The sequence below is a fragment of the Chiloscyllium plagiosum genome, chromosome 4, assembly GCF_004010195.1.
Source record: "Chiloscyllium plagiosum isolate BGI_BamShark_2017 chromosome 4, ASM401019v2, whole genome shotgun sequence".
Taxonomy (NCBI): Eukaryota; Metazoa; Chordata; class Chondrichthyes; order Orectolobiformes; family Hemiscylliidae; genus Chiloscyllium; species Chiloscyllium plagiosum.
The window spans coordinates 14369462-14392028 of record NC_057713.1 but is presented as its reverse complement, the minus strand read 5'-3'; the positions used below and the strand labels follow the sequence as shown (position 1 = coordinate 14392028).

General features: G+C 42.3%; 1 protein-coding gene across 1 annotated transcript in view; it reads right to left on the bottom strand.

Annotated features, from left to right (window-relative positions):
- Positions 1-22567, bottom strand: part of LOC122548766 (piezo-type mechanosensitive ion channel component 2) — a 746345-nt gene that overhangs the window by 313465 nt on the left and 410313 nt on the right. The window contains exon 5 of the mRNA XM_043687533.1: positions 14710-14872. Coding sequence (XP_043543468.1) covers positions 14710-14872 — 163 coding nt within the window. The remainder of the gene's footprint in view (positions 1-14709; positions 14873-22567) is intronic.

Genomic DNA, 22567 nt, shown 5'->3' with positions numbered 1-22567 from the left:
TGGAATCAATCTAAACATTAGGTCATAGACAGAGAACACAGGGGGCTAACACCTTCAACACATTGTCTAGCTATCACCATTGTTAACAGCTAACCCGAGAATGCAACTTTAAAAAAAAGGGTTTTGTGATTTACACATGAAAGAAGTGAAACTATCACTGTATTCTAACAGATGAAAGGCTTAACAATCAATTCTTCAATGTATAATTTCAGTTACATCACACTGCAAATCTTTGCTATAAATTCTGTGTTACGATCGAGCCCTCCACAATCAGCGTCGCTCCGAAAGCTAGTGTGCTTCCAATTAAACCTGTTGTACTATAACCTGGTGTTGTGTGATTTTTATCTTATCTTTGCCTCTCATGATTTTATAGACCTCCATCAAGTCCTATACTGCATGGAAGAAAAGTTCTAGCCTATTTAGCCTTTCTGTATAACTCAAATCTCCCAGTCCAGGTAGCATCTGAGTCTATCTTTTCTCCACTCTTTCTAGATAATAGCCTTTCTGTAGCAGGGTGTCCAGAACTGCATGCAGTATTCAAAATATGGCCTCACCGATCTCTTGTACAACTGTAACGAGATGTCCCAAGTCAATGCTCTGACTAATGAAAGCAAGTATGTTGAAAGCCTTCTTCACCACCCTTTCGAACTGTGACCCAACTATCAAGGAGGTATGAATCCATACCATTAGATCTCTTCATTCGATAACACTCCCTAGGGCTCCGACTGTGTAAGTTCGGCCCTGGTTTGACCTACCAAAATACAATATTTTGCATTTATTACATTAAGCTCCATCTACCATTCCTCAGCCCAGTGGCCCAGTTGATCAAGATCTCACTACATTCCCAAATAATCTTCTTCACTGTCCACTATATGACAAATTTTGGAGTCATCTACAAACTTAGTAACCATGCCTCTGAAATTCTCATCCAAATCATTTCTATAAATGAAGAATAACAGTGGACCCAGCACCAATCCCAGTGGCACACCGCTGGTCACAGGTCTCCAGTTCAAAAAACAACCCTCTACCACCACGCTCTGTCTTCTAGCTTCAAGCAAATTTTATAGAGACATAGAGTCATAGAGATATACAGCATGGAAACAGACCCTTCTGTCCAACCCGTCCATGCTGATATCCCAACCCAATCTAGTCCCACCAGCCAGCACCCGGCCCATATCCCTCAAACCCTTCCTATTCATATACACATCCAAATGCCTCTTAAATGTTGCAAGTGTACCAGCCTTGACCACTTCCTCTGGCAGCTCATTCCATACCTGTACCAACCTCTGTGTGAAAAAGTTGCCCCTTAGGTCTCTTTTATATCTTTCCCCTCTCACCCTAAACCTATGCCCTCTAGTTCTGGACTCCCTGACAGCAGAGAAAAGACTTTGCCTATTTACCCTATCCATGCCCCTCATAATTTGTAAACCTCTATAAGATCGCCCGTCAGCCTCCAACGCTCCAGGGAAAACAGCCCCAGCCTGTTCAGCCTCTCCCTATAGCTCAAATCCTCCAACCCTGGCAACATCCTTACAAATCTTTACTGAACCCTTTAAGTTTCACAACATCTTTCCGATAGGAAGGAGACCAGAATTGCAGGTAATATTTCAACAGTGGCCTAACTAATGTCCTGTACAGCCACAACATGACCTCCCAACTCCTGTACTCTGACCAAGAAAGCATACCAAATGTCTTCTTCACTATCCTCTCTACCTGCGACTCCACTTTCAAGGAGCTATGAACCTGCACTCCAAGATCTCTTTGTTCAGCAACACTCCCTAGGTTCTTACCATTAAGTGTATAAGTCCTGCTAAGGTTTGCTTTCCCAAAATGCAGCACCTCGCATTTATCTGAATTAAACTCCATCTAACACTTCTCAGCCCATTGGCCTATCTGGTCCAGATCCCGTTGTAATCTGAGGTAACCCTCTTCGCTGTCCACTACACCTCCAATTTTGGTGTCATCTGCAAACTTATTAACTGTACCTCTTATGCTCACATCCAAATCATTTATGTAAATGACAAAAAGTAGAGATCCCAGCACCGATCCTTGTGGGACTCCAGTGGTCACAAGCCTGCAGTCTGAAAAACAACCCTCCACCACCACCCTCTGTCTTCTATCTTTGAGCCAGTTCTGTATCCAAATGGCTAGTTCTCCCTGTATTCCATGAGATCTAACCTTGCTAATCAGTCTCCCATGGGGAACCTTGTCGAACGCCTTACTGAAGTCCATATAGATCACATCTACTGTTCTGCCCTCATCAATCCTCTTTGTTACTTCTTCAGAAAACTCAATCAAGTTTGTGAGACATGCTTTCCCATGCACAAAGCCATGTTGACTATCCCCAATCAGTCCTTACCTTTCCAAATACATTTTTTGTTTAAATCAGAGTGGCGCTGGAAAAGCACAGCCGGTCAGGCAGCACGAGGAGCAGGAAAGTTGATGTTTCAGCAAAAGCCCTTCATCAAGCTATTCCTGATGAAGGGCTTTTGCCCGAAATGTCCATTTTCCTGCTTCTCGGATGCTGCCTGACCTGCTATGATTTTCCAGCACCACTCTGATCTAAACTCTGGTTTCCAGCATCTGCAGTCCTCACTTTTGCCTTCCCAAATACATTGGCTAGCTCTCCCTGGATCTTGTGAGACTTAATCATATGAAACAACCTATGAAGTGGTACCTTGTCAAAGGCTTTGCTAAAATTCATGTAACAACGTCTACCACACTGCCCTCATCTACTTTTTCAGTCATACCTTCAAAACAATTCGTGAAACACTACTTCCCAAGCACAAAGCCAAGCTGACTATCCCAAATGAGTCCTTGACTCTTCAAATGCTTGTGTATCTAGTCTCTCAAAATCCCCTCTAAGCTTAGATGCACCGGTCTGTAGTTCCCAGGCATTTCATTGCAGCCTTCATTAAATAATGGCACAACATTAACCACCCTCCAATCTTTGGGCACTTCACCTGTGATTGTCATTGATACAAATATCTATGGTAGGGACCCCACAATTTCCTTCCTAGCCTCTCATGAAATCCTGTGATACACACTCATCAGGTTCCAGGATTTATCTATGTTGATGCATTTTAAGACTTCCAGCACCTCCTCTTTTGTAACATGGACTCTCTTCAAGACATCACTATTTATTTCCCTAAGTTCCTTAGCATCCATGCCTTTCTCATCGTTAAATACTGATGAGAAATATTCATTTAGGATCTCACCCATCTCTTGTGGTTTCACACATAGATGACCTTGTTGACCTTTAAGAGGCCCTATGCTCTCCCTATCCCCTCTTTTGCCCTTCATGTACATGTAGAATGGATGCTCCTTTACTTTATATGTCAAAGCCATCTCGTGTCCCTTTTTAGCCCTCCTGATTTCTCTCAAGTATACTCCTACATCCTCTATACTCCTCAAGGAATTTACTACCTATACATATCATATGCCTCCTTCATTTTCTTGACCAGGGTCTCAATAACTCTAGTCATCCAGGGTTCCTTACTCCTGCCAGGAACATGCTGTAACAGGAACATGCTGGCCCTGAACTCTCATTAACTCACTTTGAAAGCCTCCCACTTGTCAGATGTCTCTATGCCTGTAAACAGCCTCTCCCAATCAAGTTTTAAAAGTTCCTGTCCAAGACCACCAAAAGTGGGGGGGGCCTTGTCCCAATTTAGAACTTTAACTTGCAGACCAGACCTATTCTTATTTAATCCCTTTTCATAGCTGAATAGTTCCAGCCTGGACAATCTAGTATATCTTCTTTGCACCCTCCTTAGCGCAATCACATCCTTTCCTTCGTGAAATGACCAGAACCATACACAGTGGATATGCATATCTATTCTCCAGATAATAACATTCTTCTCCTTAGTCAATCAAGGACTACCAAACCACTACCTTATTACGCAATTTTGCTATTAGGTAAGACGAGGAGTCAGGTCCCAATCTCAGCAAATACAGGGTAATCAAATCTATGCTGTTAGTGTTACTCCATGAAGCCAACTGAGTTAACTGGCTCTCTGGTGGCTAACAAGATGCTCAAAAAACGACTTGAACAATTTAGTTTTATTTATTCGTATCAGTTTGCTTTCATTTTCTCATGTTAGTCCTTGATTCGTGGGTTCTATTTCTGTAAATAAATAAATAAATTCACATAAATAATGACCTGAACTTTCTGCTAGTCAGGCACTCATCATTCCGGCATGGATGGAAGTTGTACTTAGAGACCCTATGGAATTCCTATTGTAGCATGATCCCAAAGAACTGCCAGACACCACCCCTATCTTGGGACCCAAAACCATGCACCTGCTTCTCCACCAGCCTGGACCCACTTTGCTGATCTGACCTCAGATTCCCCCTCTACTAGACTGATCCATAATATCCCACTCCTCACCCTCCACCATTGGACCTAACACTAGCCCTACTTCCAATAGACCAAACCAGACTCTCTCCACCCAACACTCTCATCCTGATCCCCTCCCCCATCCTATCTTATGTATATAAACCAACATTTCCTAGCTACCATCAGTTCTGAGGAAGCATCACTGGACCTGATATGTTAACTCCAATTTCTCTCCACAGATGCTGCCAGACCTGCAAAGTCTCTTGCTTTCAAATAGCTCTGTAGTTTCAATAATTATATAGAATATTTCACCATCACCTAATGTACTGAACTTTTTGCAATGTTAGGAATATGTTTCAACATCATTCTTGTAGCTTTGATATTAATTTTTATTTGACTGAACACACATGTTTAGTCACGAATGGGTATTCAAACAGAATGGAGGTCAGTTAACTCAGTTGGCTGGACCAACAGCATGAGTTCAATTCCCAGCCAGCATGAAGGACCTTTCCCCTCACCTGATGGTGATTCTTAGTTTAAACCACAACCAATTATCTCTTTGATGAGAGAGAAGCCCTATGGCCCTCTGGGACAACAGCAATTTCATATTTACCTTATTCAAACAGAACAAACCTATTGCATTTTTTAAAAGCATTTCTCTTAACATCAATATCAACACTGATCAAACTGAATGTAGGTGCTCAAAAAACAATCAACTTTGATACTCTTGTTCTGAACTGGGTAACCTACCAGTTGGTACTGTACATATCTAACTCAATTCCTGGCATGCATTTTCACCTTGAGATTGCAACTAATCAGGAATTAATACTGAATTACTTCAATTTGACAAAAATGCATTAAAACATCTTGTCAGTAACTTCAGACTCATACAGAAAGCAATATTTATGCTGAAAAATATAAAAATAGCTCAGTTAAAGAAATTACACATTAAGTTTGGCATTCAATTTAGCATTTCTTTGCTCTTAATGAGGATTTTACAAAGGTCAATGCATAGAATGACTCTTTGCCATTTTCCATGAACATTTAATAAGATTTCTGCTAAAAAAAATTATTTACCCCAGAAGACAGAGCAGGCTCATATTGTGTTTTCAAAATGAAACAAATGTACGTTGGCGGTAAAATCCACATTGATTCCATATGGGTGGAGGGTTGCAAGGCAGAAGATGAGGTGAGATTTTGGCGATGGAGGAGGTCCAGGACTTGCATGTCCTTGGTGGAGTGGGAGGGGTAGTTAAAGTGTTCAGGCACTGGGAGATGAGGTTGTTTAGTGCGTGTGTCCCAACGATGTTCTCTGAAACGTTCCACAAGTTAGTGTCCTGTCTCCCCAATGTAGAGACCACATTGAGAGCAACGGAACACAGCAGATGAAATGTGTGGAAGTACAGACAAATCTCTATCAGATGTGGAAAGATCTTTTGGGGCCTTGGAAGGAGGTGAGTGGGGAGGTATGGGTGCAGGTTTTGTACTTTTTGCAATGGCAGGGGAAGGTGGCGGGAGTGGAGGATGGGTTGGTGAGGGGTGTGGACCTAACAAGAGAGTTGCAGAGAGAATGGACTCTCCAAAATGCAGGTAGGGGCGGTGAGGGTAATGTATCCCTGGTAGTGGGGTCTGTTTGTAGGTGGTGGAAATGCCTGAGGATGAAGTGTTGTATCCAGAGGTTTGTAGGAGGGGAAGGTGAGGACCAGGGATTTCTGTCCTTATTGCAACTGGAGGGGTGGGGTTCAAGGGCAGAGGTGCAGGAAGTGGAGGAGATGTGTTGCAGGACATCGTCGACCATGTGGGAGGGAGATTGCGCTCTTTGAAGAAAGAGGCCATCTGGGATGTTTTACAGTGGAATTGGTCCTCCTGGGAGCAGATGCGCTAAAGGCAGAGGATTTGGAAATAAGCATTTTTACAGGAGGGAGGGTAGGAGGAGGTGTACTCCAGGTAGCTGTGGGAGTCAGTGGGTTGGTAGTAGATGTCCGTGTTAAGTCGATCACTGGAAATGGAGATGAATAGGTCCAGGAAGGAGAGGGAGGTGCCCGAGATGGTCCAGGTGAACTTGAGGTCAGGCTGGAAGGTGTTAGTGAAGTTGATGAACTGATCAGCCTCCTTGTGGGAGCACAGTTGATGTAGCAGAGGAAGAGGTGGGGAATGGTGCCAGTGTAGCTGTGTAAGATGGATTGTTCCACGTAACCGACAAAGCGGCAGACATAGCGAGGGCCCATGCAGCTGCCCATGGCTACCCCTTTAGTCTGAAGAAGTGGGAGGATTCTATGGAGAAATTGTTGAAGGTGGGGACCAGTTCAATCAATCAAATGAGTTAGGGTAGTGGAAGGGTAGTGGTTAGGTCGGTGAGGGAGGAAGAAATGGAGGTCTTGGAGGCCTTCGTCATGGTGGATGGATATACAGGGACTGGATGTCCATGGTTAAGATGAGGTGTTGGGGTCCAGGAAAACGAAAGTCATAGAGGAGGTGGAGGGATTATGATGGTGTCCTGAATGTATGTGGGGAGTTCCTGGACCAAGGGGGACAGGACAGTGTCAAGGTATGCAGAGGTAAATTCGGTGGGGTAGGAGCAGGCTGAGATGATGGGTCAACTGGGGCAGTCAAGTTTGTGAATTTCAGGTTGGAAGTAGAACTGGACCGACTATGAGGTTGGAGGTGGTTGGTGGGAGATCCCCTGAGGTGATGAGGTTTTGGATGGTCTGGGAGATGATGGTTTGGTGATGGGAGGTGAGGTCACGTTCGAGGGGGCAATAGAAGGAAGTGTCTGCAAGTTGACGCCTAGCTTCAGCAGAGTGGAAGTCTGTGCACTAAACTACCACTGAGCCCACCTTGTCTGCTAGTTTGATAGTGAGGGTGGGGTTGAAGTGGGAGGGAGTGGAAGGCTGCGCGTTGCAAGGGTAAGAAGTTGGAGTGGGTGAGGTGGTGGACAGATTGAGGCGGTCAATGTCACGGAGGCAGCTGGAAATGAAGAGATCAAGGGCAGGTAACAGACCAGCACAGAGTGTCCAGGTAGATGGGGTGAGTTGGAGGGAGTAGAAGGCTTCCTTGGAGGGTGGGCGGGAGTCCTGATGAAAAAGGGAAGCACAGAGAGGAGAGGCAGCTGAAGAAAATTAAATGTTGCAAATTGTGTTGAACTCATTGATCCGGGAGCGTAGGAGGATGAAGGTGAGGCCTTTACTGAGGACTGATCGTTCATCGTCAGTGAGGGGGTGGTCTGGGGGGGACAGTAAAAATACAGCAGGGCTGGGTCTAGAGGACATGGTAAAAACATTGCAGGGCTGGGCTGGGGGATGGTAAAAACACCTGCCACCCTGACCTCAAGTTCACATGGACCATCTCGGACACCTCCCTCTCCTTCTTGGACCTCTCCATTTCCATTTCTGGTGACCGACTTAACACGGACATCTACTACAAACTGACTGACTCCCACAACTACCTGGACTATACCTCCTCTCACCCTGCCTCCTGTAAAAACACTATCCCATATTCCTAATTCATCCGTTTCCACCACATCTGAGCCCAGGAGGACCAATTCCACCAAAGAACATCCCAGATGGCCTCCTTCTTCAAAGACCCCAATTTACCCTCCCACGTGGTCAACAATGCCCTCTATTGCATCTCCTCAACTTCCCACATTTCTGTCCTTGAACCCCATCCTTCCACTCGCAACAAGGACAGAACCCCTCTGGTCCTCACTTTCCACCCCATCAACCTCCGGATACATTGCTTCATCCTCTGCCAGTTCTGCCACCTACAAACAGACCCCACCACCAGGGGTTTATTTCCCTCCCCACCCCTATCTGCATTCCGGAGTGAGTCTCTTATTAGGTCCACACCCCCCCCACCAACCCACCCTCCACTCCCGGCACCTTCCCCTGCCATCACGAGAAGTGCAAAACCTGCACCCACACCTCTCCCTTCACCTCTGTCCAAGGTCCCAAAGGATTTTTCCACATCTGACAGAGATTTATCTGTACTTCCACACACGCCATCTACTGTGTCCGTCACTCTCGATGTTGTCTCCTCTACACTGGGGAGACAGGACGCCAACTTGCAGAACATTTCAGAAAACATCACTGGGACACATACTAAACAACTCCACCGCCCAGTGGCTGAGCACTTTAACTCTCCCTCCCACTCTGCCAAGGACATGCAAGTCCTGGGCTTCCTCTACCACCAAACTCCCGCCACCCGATGCCTGGAGGAAGAACGCCTCAACTTTCATCTTGCAACCCTCCAACCACATGGGATCAATGTGGATTTCACCAGTTTCTCCATTTCCCTCTCCCCACCTTATCCAGATCCAACCCTCCAAACTACCTGTTCATCTTCCTTCCTGCCTGACCAGCTGTGCTTTTCCAGCACCACACTCTTCAACCATGAAAATCTTTGAAGTGGTAATGACAGGGCAGTAGTCGGGCCATGTTGACGTGGGAGAAGTTTAAACTTGCTAGGGAATTTCTGTGCATGTGTGCCAGGGATATCTACAGCAGCTCGAAGCTCAATACAGACATACATCAAGGTTTTCCTGTTACGAGCTGTAGAATATTTGAATCTTCAAGAGAAAAATGAAATCGTCTTTGCCCATTGAATTTTATGTGCAGTAATATATCTCATATTCTGGATTAGAGTGGTGCTGGAAAAGCACAGCAGTTCAGGCAGCATCCGAGGAGCAGGAAAATTGACGTTTCGGGCAAAAGCCCTTCGTCAGGAATACCTAATATATTTTACCTAATATATCTCATATGTTTATCGTTTTACTTCTGGTACCATGTTATAGTAAGGTATTAAATAATCAGAGGAGACAAACATTTTAAACTGCAGTAAAGACCAGAGTCATGAATTTATAACATATAACATCCTGAAGATGGTTGATGTTTAATATTGATTGGAGAACTTCAGTTTTGAAGAATTATGAAAATATGGTTTCATATTAGGTTTTGTGGAAATACCAGGAGTGGTATTTCAAAGAGGCCATTGACAGTTTACTATGAACATTGGAGAATGTTTTGAAACAAGAATCTGTGACAATGCTGTCACTTTAAAAAGGCTATTTTTTCCTTTTATTTTGAAGAGAGGTTGTAAAAGCAGGGGTGTCTAAATGGCTATAGTGGACCAACTAAGTCAACAATCAGAGAAGGTCTTTAGTTATTTTTTAAAACAATTGTAACAATGGAAGGCAGTGGCCAGTTGTCACAGATCAAGCTTACTAGTTTATTTTAGTTGTAGCAGTGAAAAACTATTTGGCTCCCAGAACAGTTGGAGCTTCAGTAAAATGATTCTTAGCTGCCACATGCCCTGAAATCTCTTGATATTGTTTCATCCTGGCTTGGAGAATTGCCTGTAAGAATCTGCGTTTGAATTTATCTTTTTGCCAAGAGTGTGTTTATAAGATGTTACTATATTGGAACAATTAATAGTAATAGATACTGCATCTATTATTCAGTTAAGTTTTCCAATGTTAACTTTTTCTAAGTTCCTCTTTCTTTTGTTTGTATGTTAGCTATAGTGCTTAAACAAATTGTGCTTTGCTTAAGAACGAGTGGTTTGACCAGTTGTATCACATCTAGAACATGCACTCCACGTCTACCGATAAAATAAGAAAAAGTTAGTCTAGGCTACCTTCTTAAAATATTTTGAGGAGGCCTCAACTGATCCATAACAAATACAGAGTCAGAATCAAAGAATTATTGTGGTTCAGAAGGCGGCCATTCAGTCCATCAAGTTCCAATGGTCTTCTGAGCATTTTAACTTAGCAATACTTTATTGCCTTTTCCCTATAAACCTGTATATTAATTCTATTTGAATGATCATCCAATGCCCTCTTGAATGCCTTAATTGAAACTGATTCCCTCAACTTCCAGGAAATTCCGTGCCTAAATTACTCGCGGGTTAGTTTTGTTCTATCATCTCACATTTTCTTCTTTTGAAAATAATTTTAAAACAGTGATTTTTGATTTCTTGGTCTGTTTACAAGTAAAGCCACTTTGTCCAGACCCCTGATGATTCTGTAAGTTATATGAGTAATAATAACTGATTGCTTTGTTGACCCCTGCTGAAGTTGATTTTTGAACACAAATTGGCTGGAGAGATCTTTGTTTTATTTTGTTCAGTTAGAGTGAAGCCAGCTAAGAATAAGCTGAGCAGAAGGAAAACTTGTGAAGAAAAAGTTTTCCAGCCGATCAACCTTGTTTCTGAAAAGAAAACCAAATTTTGACTTCAGGGTAAAACATACTTGTTCTTTTATTTTTAATATTTACTAACTCAAGAACCAAGAGCTACTATTAATAATAACAATTGGTTACAATTATATAGGCATGATAGACATTGCTATTAAGACTGTGAAGAAGAACTTCATTTTAATTTTTAAGTCCCTCACTCTCTACCTACTCTCTCTTATTCTTTTTATGTTGTACTCCCCCCAGTGGGCAGTAATTGATGTCACAAGTGATTTGGTAATTTTTTAAAAAATAAAACATGGGCAATAAGGTAGAACCAGGAGGTCTTGGTTCAAGTCTCATCTGGCCTGAAGATAGATCAAAAATGTGCTAATTGGTTGACTAAAAAGGAACTTGAAGGTTCCTTAGATTGTTGGCCTACATCTTTCAAACTCCAGAGCTGTTCATTCAACCTAGTCCATTGGTCTGTGCAAAATGTTCATCTCAGCAAAACCTTTCAACAAAATGGACCTATTTTCTCCTTTTCCCATTATTCACACTTGTTTTACATCTCTGTCATCCCTTTAGCGCCACTATCACTGTCTTTGTCTTTTGGACTAGGCACCCTCACAACATGTTAGGCAAAGATTGCAGATGCTGGAGATTGGAGTCGAGACAGTGATGCTGGAAAACACAGCAGGTCAGGCAGCATCTGAGAAGCAGGAAAATCGTGTTTCGGGCAAAGGCCCTTCATCAGCACCCTCACAACATGTTTCACTTACTCCCTGCGCCCACACCCACCCCCCACCAAACCCTTCTGTCAACAGCATAAGAACTAACATTTATCCAGTTCCCTTCAGTTTTGAAAAGTTATAGTGGACTCAAAACATTAGTTTTTTTTTTACTCTCCACAGATGTGCCAGACTTGATGAGTTTCTTAAACACATTCTGTTCTTATCCCTACACAAATGTTGCTGGCTCTTGCCATCTGAACTTTCTTCAGAGATGGGAGAAGAGTCATAGAGTCATAGAGATGTACAGCACAAAAACAGACCCTTCAGTCCAACTCACCCATGCCAACCAAATATTCCAAGTCAATCTAGTCCCACCTGCCAGCACCTGGTGCATATCCCTCCAAACTCTTCCTATTCATATATCCATCTAGATGCCTTTTAAATGTTGCAGATGTACTTGCCTCCACCACTTCCTCTGGCAGCTCATTCCATACATACCACACTCATTGTGAAAACGTTGCCCCTTAGGTCTCTTTTATATCTTTCCCCTCTCACCCTAAACCTATGCCCTCTAGTTCTGGACCCACCCACCCCAGGGAAAAGACTTTATCTATTTATCCTATCCTATCCATGCTCCTCATGATTTTCCCCTCACCCTCCGACACTCCAGGGAAAACAGCCCCAGCCTACTCGCTTCTCCCTATAGCTCAAATTCTCCGACCCTGGCAACATCCTTGTAAATCTTTTCTGAACCCTTTCAAGTTTCACAACATCTTTCCAATAGGATGGAGACCAGAATTGCATGCAATACTCCAACAATGGCCTAAGCAGAGTCCTGTACAGCCGCAACATGACCTCCCAACTCCTGTACTCAATACTCTGACCAATAAAGGAAAGCATACCAAACACCTTCTTCACTATCCTGTCTATCTGCAACTTTACTTTTAAGGAGCTATGAATCTGCACTTCAAGGTCTCTTTGTTCAGCAACACTCCTTAGGAACTTTCCTTTAAGTGTATACGACCTGCTAAGATTTGCTTTCCCAAAATGCAGTGCCTCACATTTATCTAAATTAAATTCCATTGGCCCATCTGATCAAGATCCTGTTGTAATCTGAGGTAACCTTCTTAGCTGTCCACTACACCTCCAATTTTGGTGTCATCTGCAAACTTGCTAACTATACCTCTTATGCTCACATCCAAATCATTTATATAAATGATGAAAAGTAGTGGGCCCAGCGTCAATCCTTGAGACTGGTCACAGGTCTCCAGTCTGAAAAACAACCCTCCACCTACTGTCTTTTATCTTTGAGCCAGTTCTGTATCCAAATGGCTAGTTCTCTCTTTATTCCATGAGATCTAACCTTGCTAACCAATTTCCCATGGGGAACTTTGTCAAATGCCTTACTGAAGTCCATATAGATCATGTCTACCACTCTGCCCCCATCAATCCTCTTTGTTACTTCTCCAGAAAACTCAATCAAGTTTGTGAGACATGACTTCCCACGCACAAAGCCATGTTGACTATCCCTAATCAGTCCTTGCCTTTCCAAATACATGTACATCCTGTCCCTCAGGATTCTCTCCAAACACTTGCCCACCACTGACGTCAGGCTCAGTGGTCTATAGTTCCCTGGCTTGTCCTTACCACCTTTCTTAAACAGTGGCACCACGTTAGCCAACCTCCAGTCTTCTGGCACCTCACCTGTGACTATCGATGATACAAATATCTCAGTAAGAGGCCCAGCAATCACTTCTCTAGCTTCCCACAGAGTTCTAGGGTACACCTGATCAGGTCCTGGAGATTTATCCACTTTTATGCATTTCAAGACATCCAGCACTTCCTTCTCTGTAATATGGACATTTTTCAAGATGTCACCATCTATTTCGCTACATTCTATGTCAGTAAATACTGATGCAAAATACTCGTTTAGTATCTCCCCCATCTTCTGTGGCTCCACACAAAGGCCATCTTGCTGATCTTTGAGGGGCCCTATTTTCTCCCTAGTTACTCTTTTGTCCTTAACGTATTTGTAAAAACCCTTAGGATTCTCCTTAACTCTATTTGCCAAAGCTATCTCATGTTGCCTTTTTGCCCTCCTGATTTCTCTATTAAGTACACTCCTCCTGCCTTTATACTCTTCTAAGGATTCACTTGATCTATCCTGTCTAAACCTGACATATGCTTTCTTCTTTTTCTTAATCAAACCCTCTATTAGTGGAAAACATTTTTACAAAACCTATTTGGTTATAGATTTCCATCATGTTGAAAATATGAAACACTTAATTTATGCCAACAAATCTCATTTCAAAGGATTCCCTCTTCTTTTTGGGCCCACCTGACCTAGGAAGTGCTGTGAAATCCTCTACTGAGTTTCACTTGAACAATTGTGGCATGACTAGCTGTTTTATGGCCATTTGCCTGCTGACTGTAACTGGTGTAACATTTCTATCCACTTTAAGAAGTTTATGCTAAGACATACATTCGTGCTTAAATAATCATCCTTAAGCATGAAGGATGTGTGTGTTCTTTCTATCTGAAACTTGCAGAGTTGCTTGTAGAATACCTTACAGCTTGAGTATTATACTACTTGGATCATGAACTTGCACTGCTGAGGACTATAAATATTATTTCTTCAGCCATGTTATATTGTCTGATAATACAGTGACGCACATCCCTGTATCAAGCTTCAAATTGGTGACATGCCCAATGAGATAAGTAACTTCATGTCAAGAGGTGGCTCGTTTCTTAAACAGGACACAATTTATTGCATCATAACAATAAGATACAAATTACATAGGTATGATATATATTGTTATCAATCAAAGGGCAACCTCGTGGTGTCTATTTTCTTTGAGGAAGGGCGGCATGGTGGCTCAGTGGTTAGCACTGCTGTCTCACAGCACCAGGGTTCCAGGTTTGATTCCGGCCTCAGGCGATTGTCTGTGTGGAGTTTACACATTCTCCCCATGTCTGTGTGGGTTTCCTCCGGGTGCTCTGGTTTCCTCCCGCAATCCAAAGATGTGCAGGTCAGGTGAACTGGCCATGCTAAATTGCCCATAGTGTTAGGTGCATTAGTCAGAGGGAAATGGGTCTGAGTGGGTTACTCTTTGGAGGGTCAGTGTGGACTGGTTGGCCCGAAGGGCTGTTCCCACACTGTTGGGAATCTAATCTAATCAGAACTGGAGCCCCTGCCCATCCCAAGTTCATATCACGTTATCATTTATTTGGCAGTGCTGAATGAACAACTTCCCTAATATCTTGTTTAACAAAACTAGGAAATTGTACTACAACTGCTTGAAACATGTATCTTTAACGTAATGTGAGAGAACCATCTGCTTTTGGCATGTTTATTACATTAACAAGGAGCCACTAAGCAATAACTTTGTTTCACTGAACCTTTGGGTGCACAAACAGTGTTCCTAATTTGTTCTAAAAGCAAAGGCAAAAGTTAAAAAAAATGTTTTACCTGCTCTTCATTTTGGAACTCTGGATTATACTGTGCCATATCTTCTGATGGTGGCTGTTGAACTAAACTTTTACAGACAAGCCATGTCGCCAAGCCAGCAACAAACATTCCAACATCTGGAGCAAAAAGTCTAATAATGTTCCCAGCATCTGCCCCACTCACGCTGTGAAGAAAAAGAAACATACTTTAGGTAAATGTGAAGACCTTTCAAAATTAATGTAGCACAGACGTACATTCATTTTGTTATCACTAGTAATCACTCAATCTTTTAAAATTTGTTTGCAGGATGCTAACAATGGACTACTACTGAGGATAGACTGTCATGGAATATAAAATTGCAAAGATAATTCATAGTTCCAGATCTAATATAACACTAGCACAATCTTGGAATCATGTGTTTTTACTTTTTACAATAATTATACTCAACATATTATTAAGTACTGAGAGTTTCTGTCCTGGAAATATGTTCTTCCAAAATATTTCTCTAGAATTCGATGTCATTTGTCTTTCTAACCAAAGTTGAAACATTTGTTTTTAACACTTGGGCAAACTGCACTGACAAAGCACAACTAATAGTAAATTATAATATTTATTCCAATACTCATGCTAGTTTTCACCATCTCCTTTTCTCAGCAGTTCAACGATTTGTGAACATCAATGTAAAGGTTTGGGATGGGCCTAACCTTCATGCCTGGATGACTACAGCTCCAGGAACACTGAAGACCTTGACACCATCCAGGACAAAGCAACAAGCTTGATTATCTCATTTCCTCTATAACAACATTAATTACACTTGAAATAAATACTGCTTCATTAGCTAAAACGTTCTGTAGATTATCCTTGACATGGGTGCTGGGTATTGGACTGGGGTGAACAAAGTCAGAAGTCACGTGACACCAGGTCATACTCCAACAGGTTTATCTGAAATCTCAAGCTTTCAAAGCGCTGCTCCTTTGTCAGGTGATGAAGGAGCTGACAAAGGAGCAGCATTCCGAAAGCTTGCAGTTTCAAATAAACCTGGTGGACTATAATCTGGTGTTGTGTGACTTCTGACTTTGTAGATTATTTTGACATTGAGGAAAAAAGCTAAAAGAATGCGCATCTTTCTTCTAGGTATTTTCCTATTTAGGAATCTTCACCTGTAAAAATGAATAATGTCTGATCAGGAGAGGCACGCATGTCTGCTTTTTTTTTAAATTGGAGGTGTAGTGGACAGCGAAGAGGGTTACCTCAGATTACAACAGGATCTTGACCAGATGGGCCAATGGGTTGAGAAGTGGCAGATGGAGCTTAATTCAGATAAATGCGAGGTGCTGCATTTTGGGAAAGCAAATCTTAGCAGGACTTAAACACTTAATGGTAAGGTCCTAGGGAGCGCTGCTGAACAAAGAGACCTTGGAGTGCAGGTTCATAGCTCCTTGAAAGTGGAGTCACAGTGAAGAAGGCGTTTGATATGCTTTCCTTTATTCATCAGACCATTGAGTACATGAGTTGGGAGGTCATATTGCAGCTGTACAGGACATTAGTTAGGCCACTGTTGGAATATTGCGTGCAATTCTGGTCTCCTTCCTATTGGAAAGATGTTGTGAAACTTGCGTTTGATATGCTTTCCTTTATTCGTCAGACCATTGAGTACATGAGTTGGGAGGTCCTCCAATTGCAGCTGTACAGGACATTAGTTAGGCCACTGTTGGAATATTGCGTGCAATTCTGGTCTCCTTCCTATTGGAAAGATGTTGTGAAACTTGAAAAGGTTCAGAAAAGATTTACAAGGATGTTGCCAGGGTTGGAGGGTTTGAGCTATAGGGAGAGGCTGAACAGGCTGGGGCTGTTTTCCCTGAGGCTGAGGGGTTACCTTATAGAGGTTTACAAAATTATGAGGGCATGGATAGGGTAAATAGACAAAGTCTCTTCCCTGGGGTCCAGAACTAGAGGGCATAGGTTTAGGGTGAGAGGGAAAGATAAGGGCCTGTTTCCACACTGTAAGTAATCTAATATAAAAGAGACCTAAGAGGTCTTTCTTCACATAGAGGGTGGTACGTTTATGGAATGAGCTGCCAGAGGAAGTGGTGGAGGCTGATACAATTGCAACATTTAAGAGGCATTTGGATGGGATATGAATAGGAATGATTGGAGGGATATGGGCCGGGTACTGGCAGGTGGGACTAGATTTGGGGGGGGGCACGGTGGCACAGTGGTTAGCACTGCTGCCTCACAGCGCCAGACACCCGGGTTCAATTCCCGCCTCAGGTGACTGACTGTGTGGAGTTTGCACATTCTCCCCGTGTCTGCGTGGGTTTCCTCCGGATGCTCCAGTTTCCTCCCACAGTCCAAAAATGTGCAGGTTAGGTGAATTGGCCATGCTAAATTTCCCGTAGTGTTAGGTGAATGGGTAAATGTAAGGGAATGGGTGTGAGTGGGTTGCGCTTCGGCGGGTCGGTGTGGACTTGTTGGGCCGAAGGGCCTGTTTTCACACTGTAAGTAATCTAATCTAATCTAATTGGGTTGGGATATCTGGTCGGCATGGACGGGTTGGACCAAAGAGTCTGTTTCCATGCTGTATATCTCTATGACTCTATGTCCCAGCAAGCTTTACCTCTCAACTCATGCCATGGTGCAAACAAAAGTCGCAAGTAAAGGTCAGGACCAGAATACAAAAGGCCAATTAAAATGGTATTATTTCTTCAAAATTTAACTTGCTCCATTTCTTGATAAATCTAGAGGAAGAGCCAAGGTGCATAATGTAGAACTGTATATGCCATTCTGTGCGGATAAGATAAAATGTCAAGGGACTGTAATGCCAAAGAAGAAGATCAAAACAGTATTAAACTACATTCCATGCAATCTCCAAGCATAAAACCACAAGAAGAATTATCCTTTTACACTGAATGAATGAGAAACTTTAATGTACGCATTATAAATGCAAATCAAGAAATGTTCAATGTTCAGCATAGTTGTAAAAATTAGCCAGGTTGGGGATTTAACAACTTTTTCATTGAAGAACCAAAGAGAAACAAACTGCTCTTCACACCAAAAAGGAACAATTATTTCTACATGCATTGCACTGCAATGTCGACAAATATTGGCAAGGAATCATTCACCCTGTCTGCAGCAAACACAGCAATAAAAATAGTATGAGTCACCCACAAACATTCACACATCTCACAGTCCTGTCTGGATCAGGTTTCCTTGAGTCTACAGTGCTGCCTAGTCTGTAAAAAAAGCTACACATGCCATTCATTGTATAACAGCCTATATCTGGTTTTGCTCCACCATCCCCCAAAGTCTAGCACCCACTTTTTCTATGCTTTCCCAAAAGAGCAGCTCCTGATCTCAGTTGTGCTGAGCGTAAGGTCAGGTATAATGGCACTGAGGCAGATGGTAAAAGTAAAAGGAGCTTAACCACAAATTTCTTAGCATTATGTTGTAGAACTTTATAGATGAGAGCAAGTTATTGTGGGGAACATCAAATGTGACTCATACTAAAGTGATAAGTGCATTCCAAGAAACTAAAGAAGCGTAACTGTCAGGAGGGACTATTAAAAATAAAACTTAAAATTTGCAGTAGAACACTAGAAAATTTACTGTTTCTTGTTGCTTGTTTTCTGTACTTCACTTATCTTAGTTTACAACTGTTTTGAACTTGCTTAAAGCAAAAAATTCATACACATATCCCCTCAGCTTGGGGGTATAGCCATTATAATGAGTCAAGATAGATTTGTGCAGCAAGGGTTGACAGAGGTGTTAGATTGATAAAATTCAGATGTAGAATAAACACATGCTTAAAAGATCTAAACCAAGTTTTCTCTATCTTTTAGGCTGGATATTTGTTTCATACTCTAATTATACATATGTCTGAAAGAGGAAATGAAATGGGTACATCTGATTTACTATGCAGCACTAAAGTTTTATGCTGCAATCATACATCAGAAATTTGGCTTCTTGACTTTGTAAAAATTGCATGCCATTCCAGATATTATGCAACATTGTTTCTAATCTCTGTCAGACGTCACACTGTCAGGTGATGAGGGAGTAGTGCACCAAAAGCTTGTGATTTTAAATAAAACTGTTGAACCCTGGTGTCATGTGACTTCTGACTTTGTGCACCCCAGCCCAACACTGGCATCTCCACATCATGTGAAAACTCTGAACAATTCTCTTAGACTTTGCACATGCACTTCTGGAAATACTTGATAGGCTCAGGAATATAATAAAATAATCAGAACAAAATCGCTAGATAGGCTGCTTATAATCAATAGATATTTATAGATCAATAGCGGTGGATCACTGGTACAGTTTCATTTCATTCTCATTGCTAAGTAGCAAAGATAATTTTATATGGTGCAGTGTATTGGATGCCAGTACTGTAAAAAGGGTAAGATGGGCATTCAGCCTGTGCTATATGATGTGATGAGCTTGTGACCTAGCTGGGTGGTCAGAAAAAGTCCTAAGGCAAAGCACAGCAATTCATCAAAAGAAAAGGAAAATAAGAAATTATAACTCAAGTTACTCACATCTGAATTACTGATGAGCTTCTTTTTACAATTACTGAAGAGCTTTTTAAAGATAATTGTCTTGAAAACATGTAGCTTTTCTTTCCCATTATCTTAATAATTTATAGCTGTTAATTGAGTTTTCACTTACATTGGCACCCTTGACCTGCCTCAGCTTTTTTTCGTGCCTTTGTGCTCTTTCTGCAAACTACAGGCTTTTCATCAGTTGAATTTACAACGAATGCTTACAGGAGAAGAAATTGACCTACACATTGACTTCTCCCATACCTTAAGGGATAGAAGGAAAATGTACTTGTCAATTTTTGTAAAGGCAGATACAACATTTTGTCTTTACATATGTAACTATGTTACCCTGAATTCCAAAATTTTGAATTGAGAATTGAATCTTCATTTGTGCTTTAGTAGCCAATCAAAAGACACTATGGTTGGTTTATTTGGGGGCTTCTGTGCTATACAGAACCATCTTTTCATATCCTAAAAAGCTTGAATCTCCTATTCTGCACACCCTGCAGCCACAACCCTACACCTTATTTCCCAGAAAGTCTTAAAACATTTGATCAAACGGAGGAAAGAAAACCTTCTGCTGATCACTAAAAACTGCTCTCCCTTGGCTGATGAATCAGTACTCCTCCAACATACTTGGAGGAAGCACTGAGGGTGGCAAGGGTACAGAATTTATTCTGGCTAATGGACACTGTTTTTGCTAGACTGGATCTGCAGCTGATGGTGAGGAAACAACAAAAAGGGAAAAATATACTTTACCTCAACCTCACCAATCTGTCTGCCACAGGTGCATCTTTTCTTAACAGTACCTGTAAGAGTGACCACCACACAGTCGATGCTGCAAAGGCTATGGGACTCAACAACATTTGAGCAACAACATTGAAGATGTCTGCTCCAGGACGTGACAGTTCACTTGTCAAGCTGTTCTAGTGCAGCTACAACACTGGCATCTATCCAGAAATGCGAAAAATTGCCGACATACGGCCAATACATAAAAAGCAGGAAATATCAAACATGGCCAATTACCACCCCATTTATCTATTCTAGTAATTGATAATGTGATGGAAGATGCCATCAATACTGTTATCAAGCAGCACATCTCAGCAATAACATGTCTACTGACACTCTGTTCAGTTTTGTTAGGATCACTCTCCTCTTAACATCAATTATGTCTTGGTTTAAAATAGATAAAATATCTGACCTATTCAGCATAAATATAGCATGCCAGGCAGCATTAGGAGGTAGAGAAGTCAACGTTTTGGGTACAAACCTTATTCAGGAATGGAGGTGGGGTTAGGGGGAGCTGCAGATTAAGGGGATGGTGTTTGGGTGGGGAGAGGGGTGGAATGGTGAGGTAGTGATAGGTAAACACAAGTAATGGATATGACCTGGTTAGTCAATGGGAGGAATTAATCCAGTTGGTAGCTGGAAGGAAGGATCAGTAAGTGGAATGGAAGGGTACTTCCTGCTTGTCTACTTTGGAATCCAGCATTTGCAGGTTTTTTTTGTCTTACTTACTGCAAAAGAACAAGTTTGTCGCTGTTGGAGGTCAATCATCTTAGCTCCAGAACATCTGTACAGGATTTCCACAGGGAAGAATTGTGAATGAATCTGTTCAAAGATATTATGACACAGTTCTGGAGCAGGTAGGACTTGAACCCAGGCCAACTGGCTCAGAGGTAGGATCACTCCCAATGTACCATAAGAGCCTTAGTTCTATAGGTTATGCATTACTTAAAGGCCAATTTCAAAATTCCTCCAGTATTTGGCCCACAGAGTTTTCTAGTCTGTGGTTACTTCCAATTAGGTGAATATTTTCCTAATCAACCTGTATTACACATCTCTGGAGCAGGTGGGACTTGAAATTGAGCTTCCTCAATCAGAGGTAAAGACACTATCACTGTGCCACAAGAACCTTAGTTCCAAAAAGTATACATTTTCTAATCACCCTGTTTAGAGATGTTAGAATACACCTCTGGAGCAGGTGGTATTTGAACTAGTCCTTCTGGCTTTGAGATAGGGACACACTCACTGTGTCACAAGAACCCAAATTCTAAGGGGTAGTGTCCTAGGCTTAACCACTTGAAGCTGCTTCATCAATTACCTTCCCTTCATCAGAGTCTGGGGAAGGCATGGCATCATATTACTGGCACTGGACCAAGTAACCCATGAGTCCAGGTTAATGTCTGGGGACATGGGATTACATCTCACCATGGCAGATGGTGAAATTTGAATTCAATAAAAACGTCTGGAATGAAATGCTTGTCTAATGGTGATCATGTCCCTATATCTAGACCAGCAGATATAGTGAACACTGGTTCAAGTCCCACCTGCTCCAGAGGTATGAAAAACATCTCTGGCTAGGTTTATTAGAAAAATATTCTGGATTAGTGGTGCTGGAAGAGCACAGAATAGGTTAGTAAAAATAAACACCGATTGTCATCGAAATCCATCTATTTGACTAACATCATTTCGAGTCGAAAATCTGCATCCTTCACTGTCCAGATCCACTGCAATGTGGTTGACTCTTAACTGTCCTCTGGGTTATTAGGGCAGGTAATAAATGCTGGCTTTGCCAGTGACTTCTACATTCAGATAACATATAATAAAATGTTAAAAAAAGGTCAGAACTGGGGATATTCTCAAGTGAGTAGATATGTTGCTGTGCTGCACTGTGCTACATCAGTGTAACATCTCCAGAATAAGTCACCACCTGACGCAGCAAACACATTTCAAACAAATAGCCATGTTTCAATATCTGAGGACAGTAGCCCTTGGTTAAGTCAAGGGATACTGTAATTAGGCTGGGGTTATCACCACAGACAAGGGTATTCTTTAATTTTAGTCCACTGGCTTGGACAAGGTCAGTTGGTTGCTTGAGGTGGTTGGGTTCAGGAGTTCCATACAACTGCAATACAGAAGCTAAATTCAATCCTTCAGGTCCAGTGCTATCAGTCTGGGGATTAGTGGTGGGTCAATCAGGGAGCTGCTCATTCACATCAGTCAAGGCTGTTCTTCCAATTCAGTTAGCAGTGTTCACCATGGTCAGTCCTGAGGATCTGCTCACTAATTTTAAGGTAGAGTTTCAGGGGCCATCCCTTGTAGAAGGGAGTGGGAGGGGGAGTTAAAGTGTTCACGGGGCGGTTGGGTTGGTTGGTGCGGGTGTCCCAAAGGTGTTCCCTCAATTAGGCGGCCTGTCTCCCCAATGTGGAGGAGACCACATCAGGTGCAGCGGATGCAATAAATGATGTGTGTGGAGGTGCAGGTGAAGTTGTGGCGGATATGGAAGGATCCCTTGGGGCCTTGGAGGGAAGTAAGGGGGGAGGTGTGGGCGCAAGTTT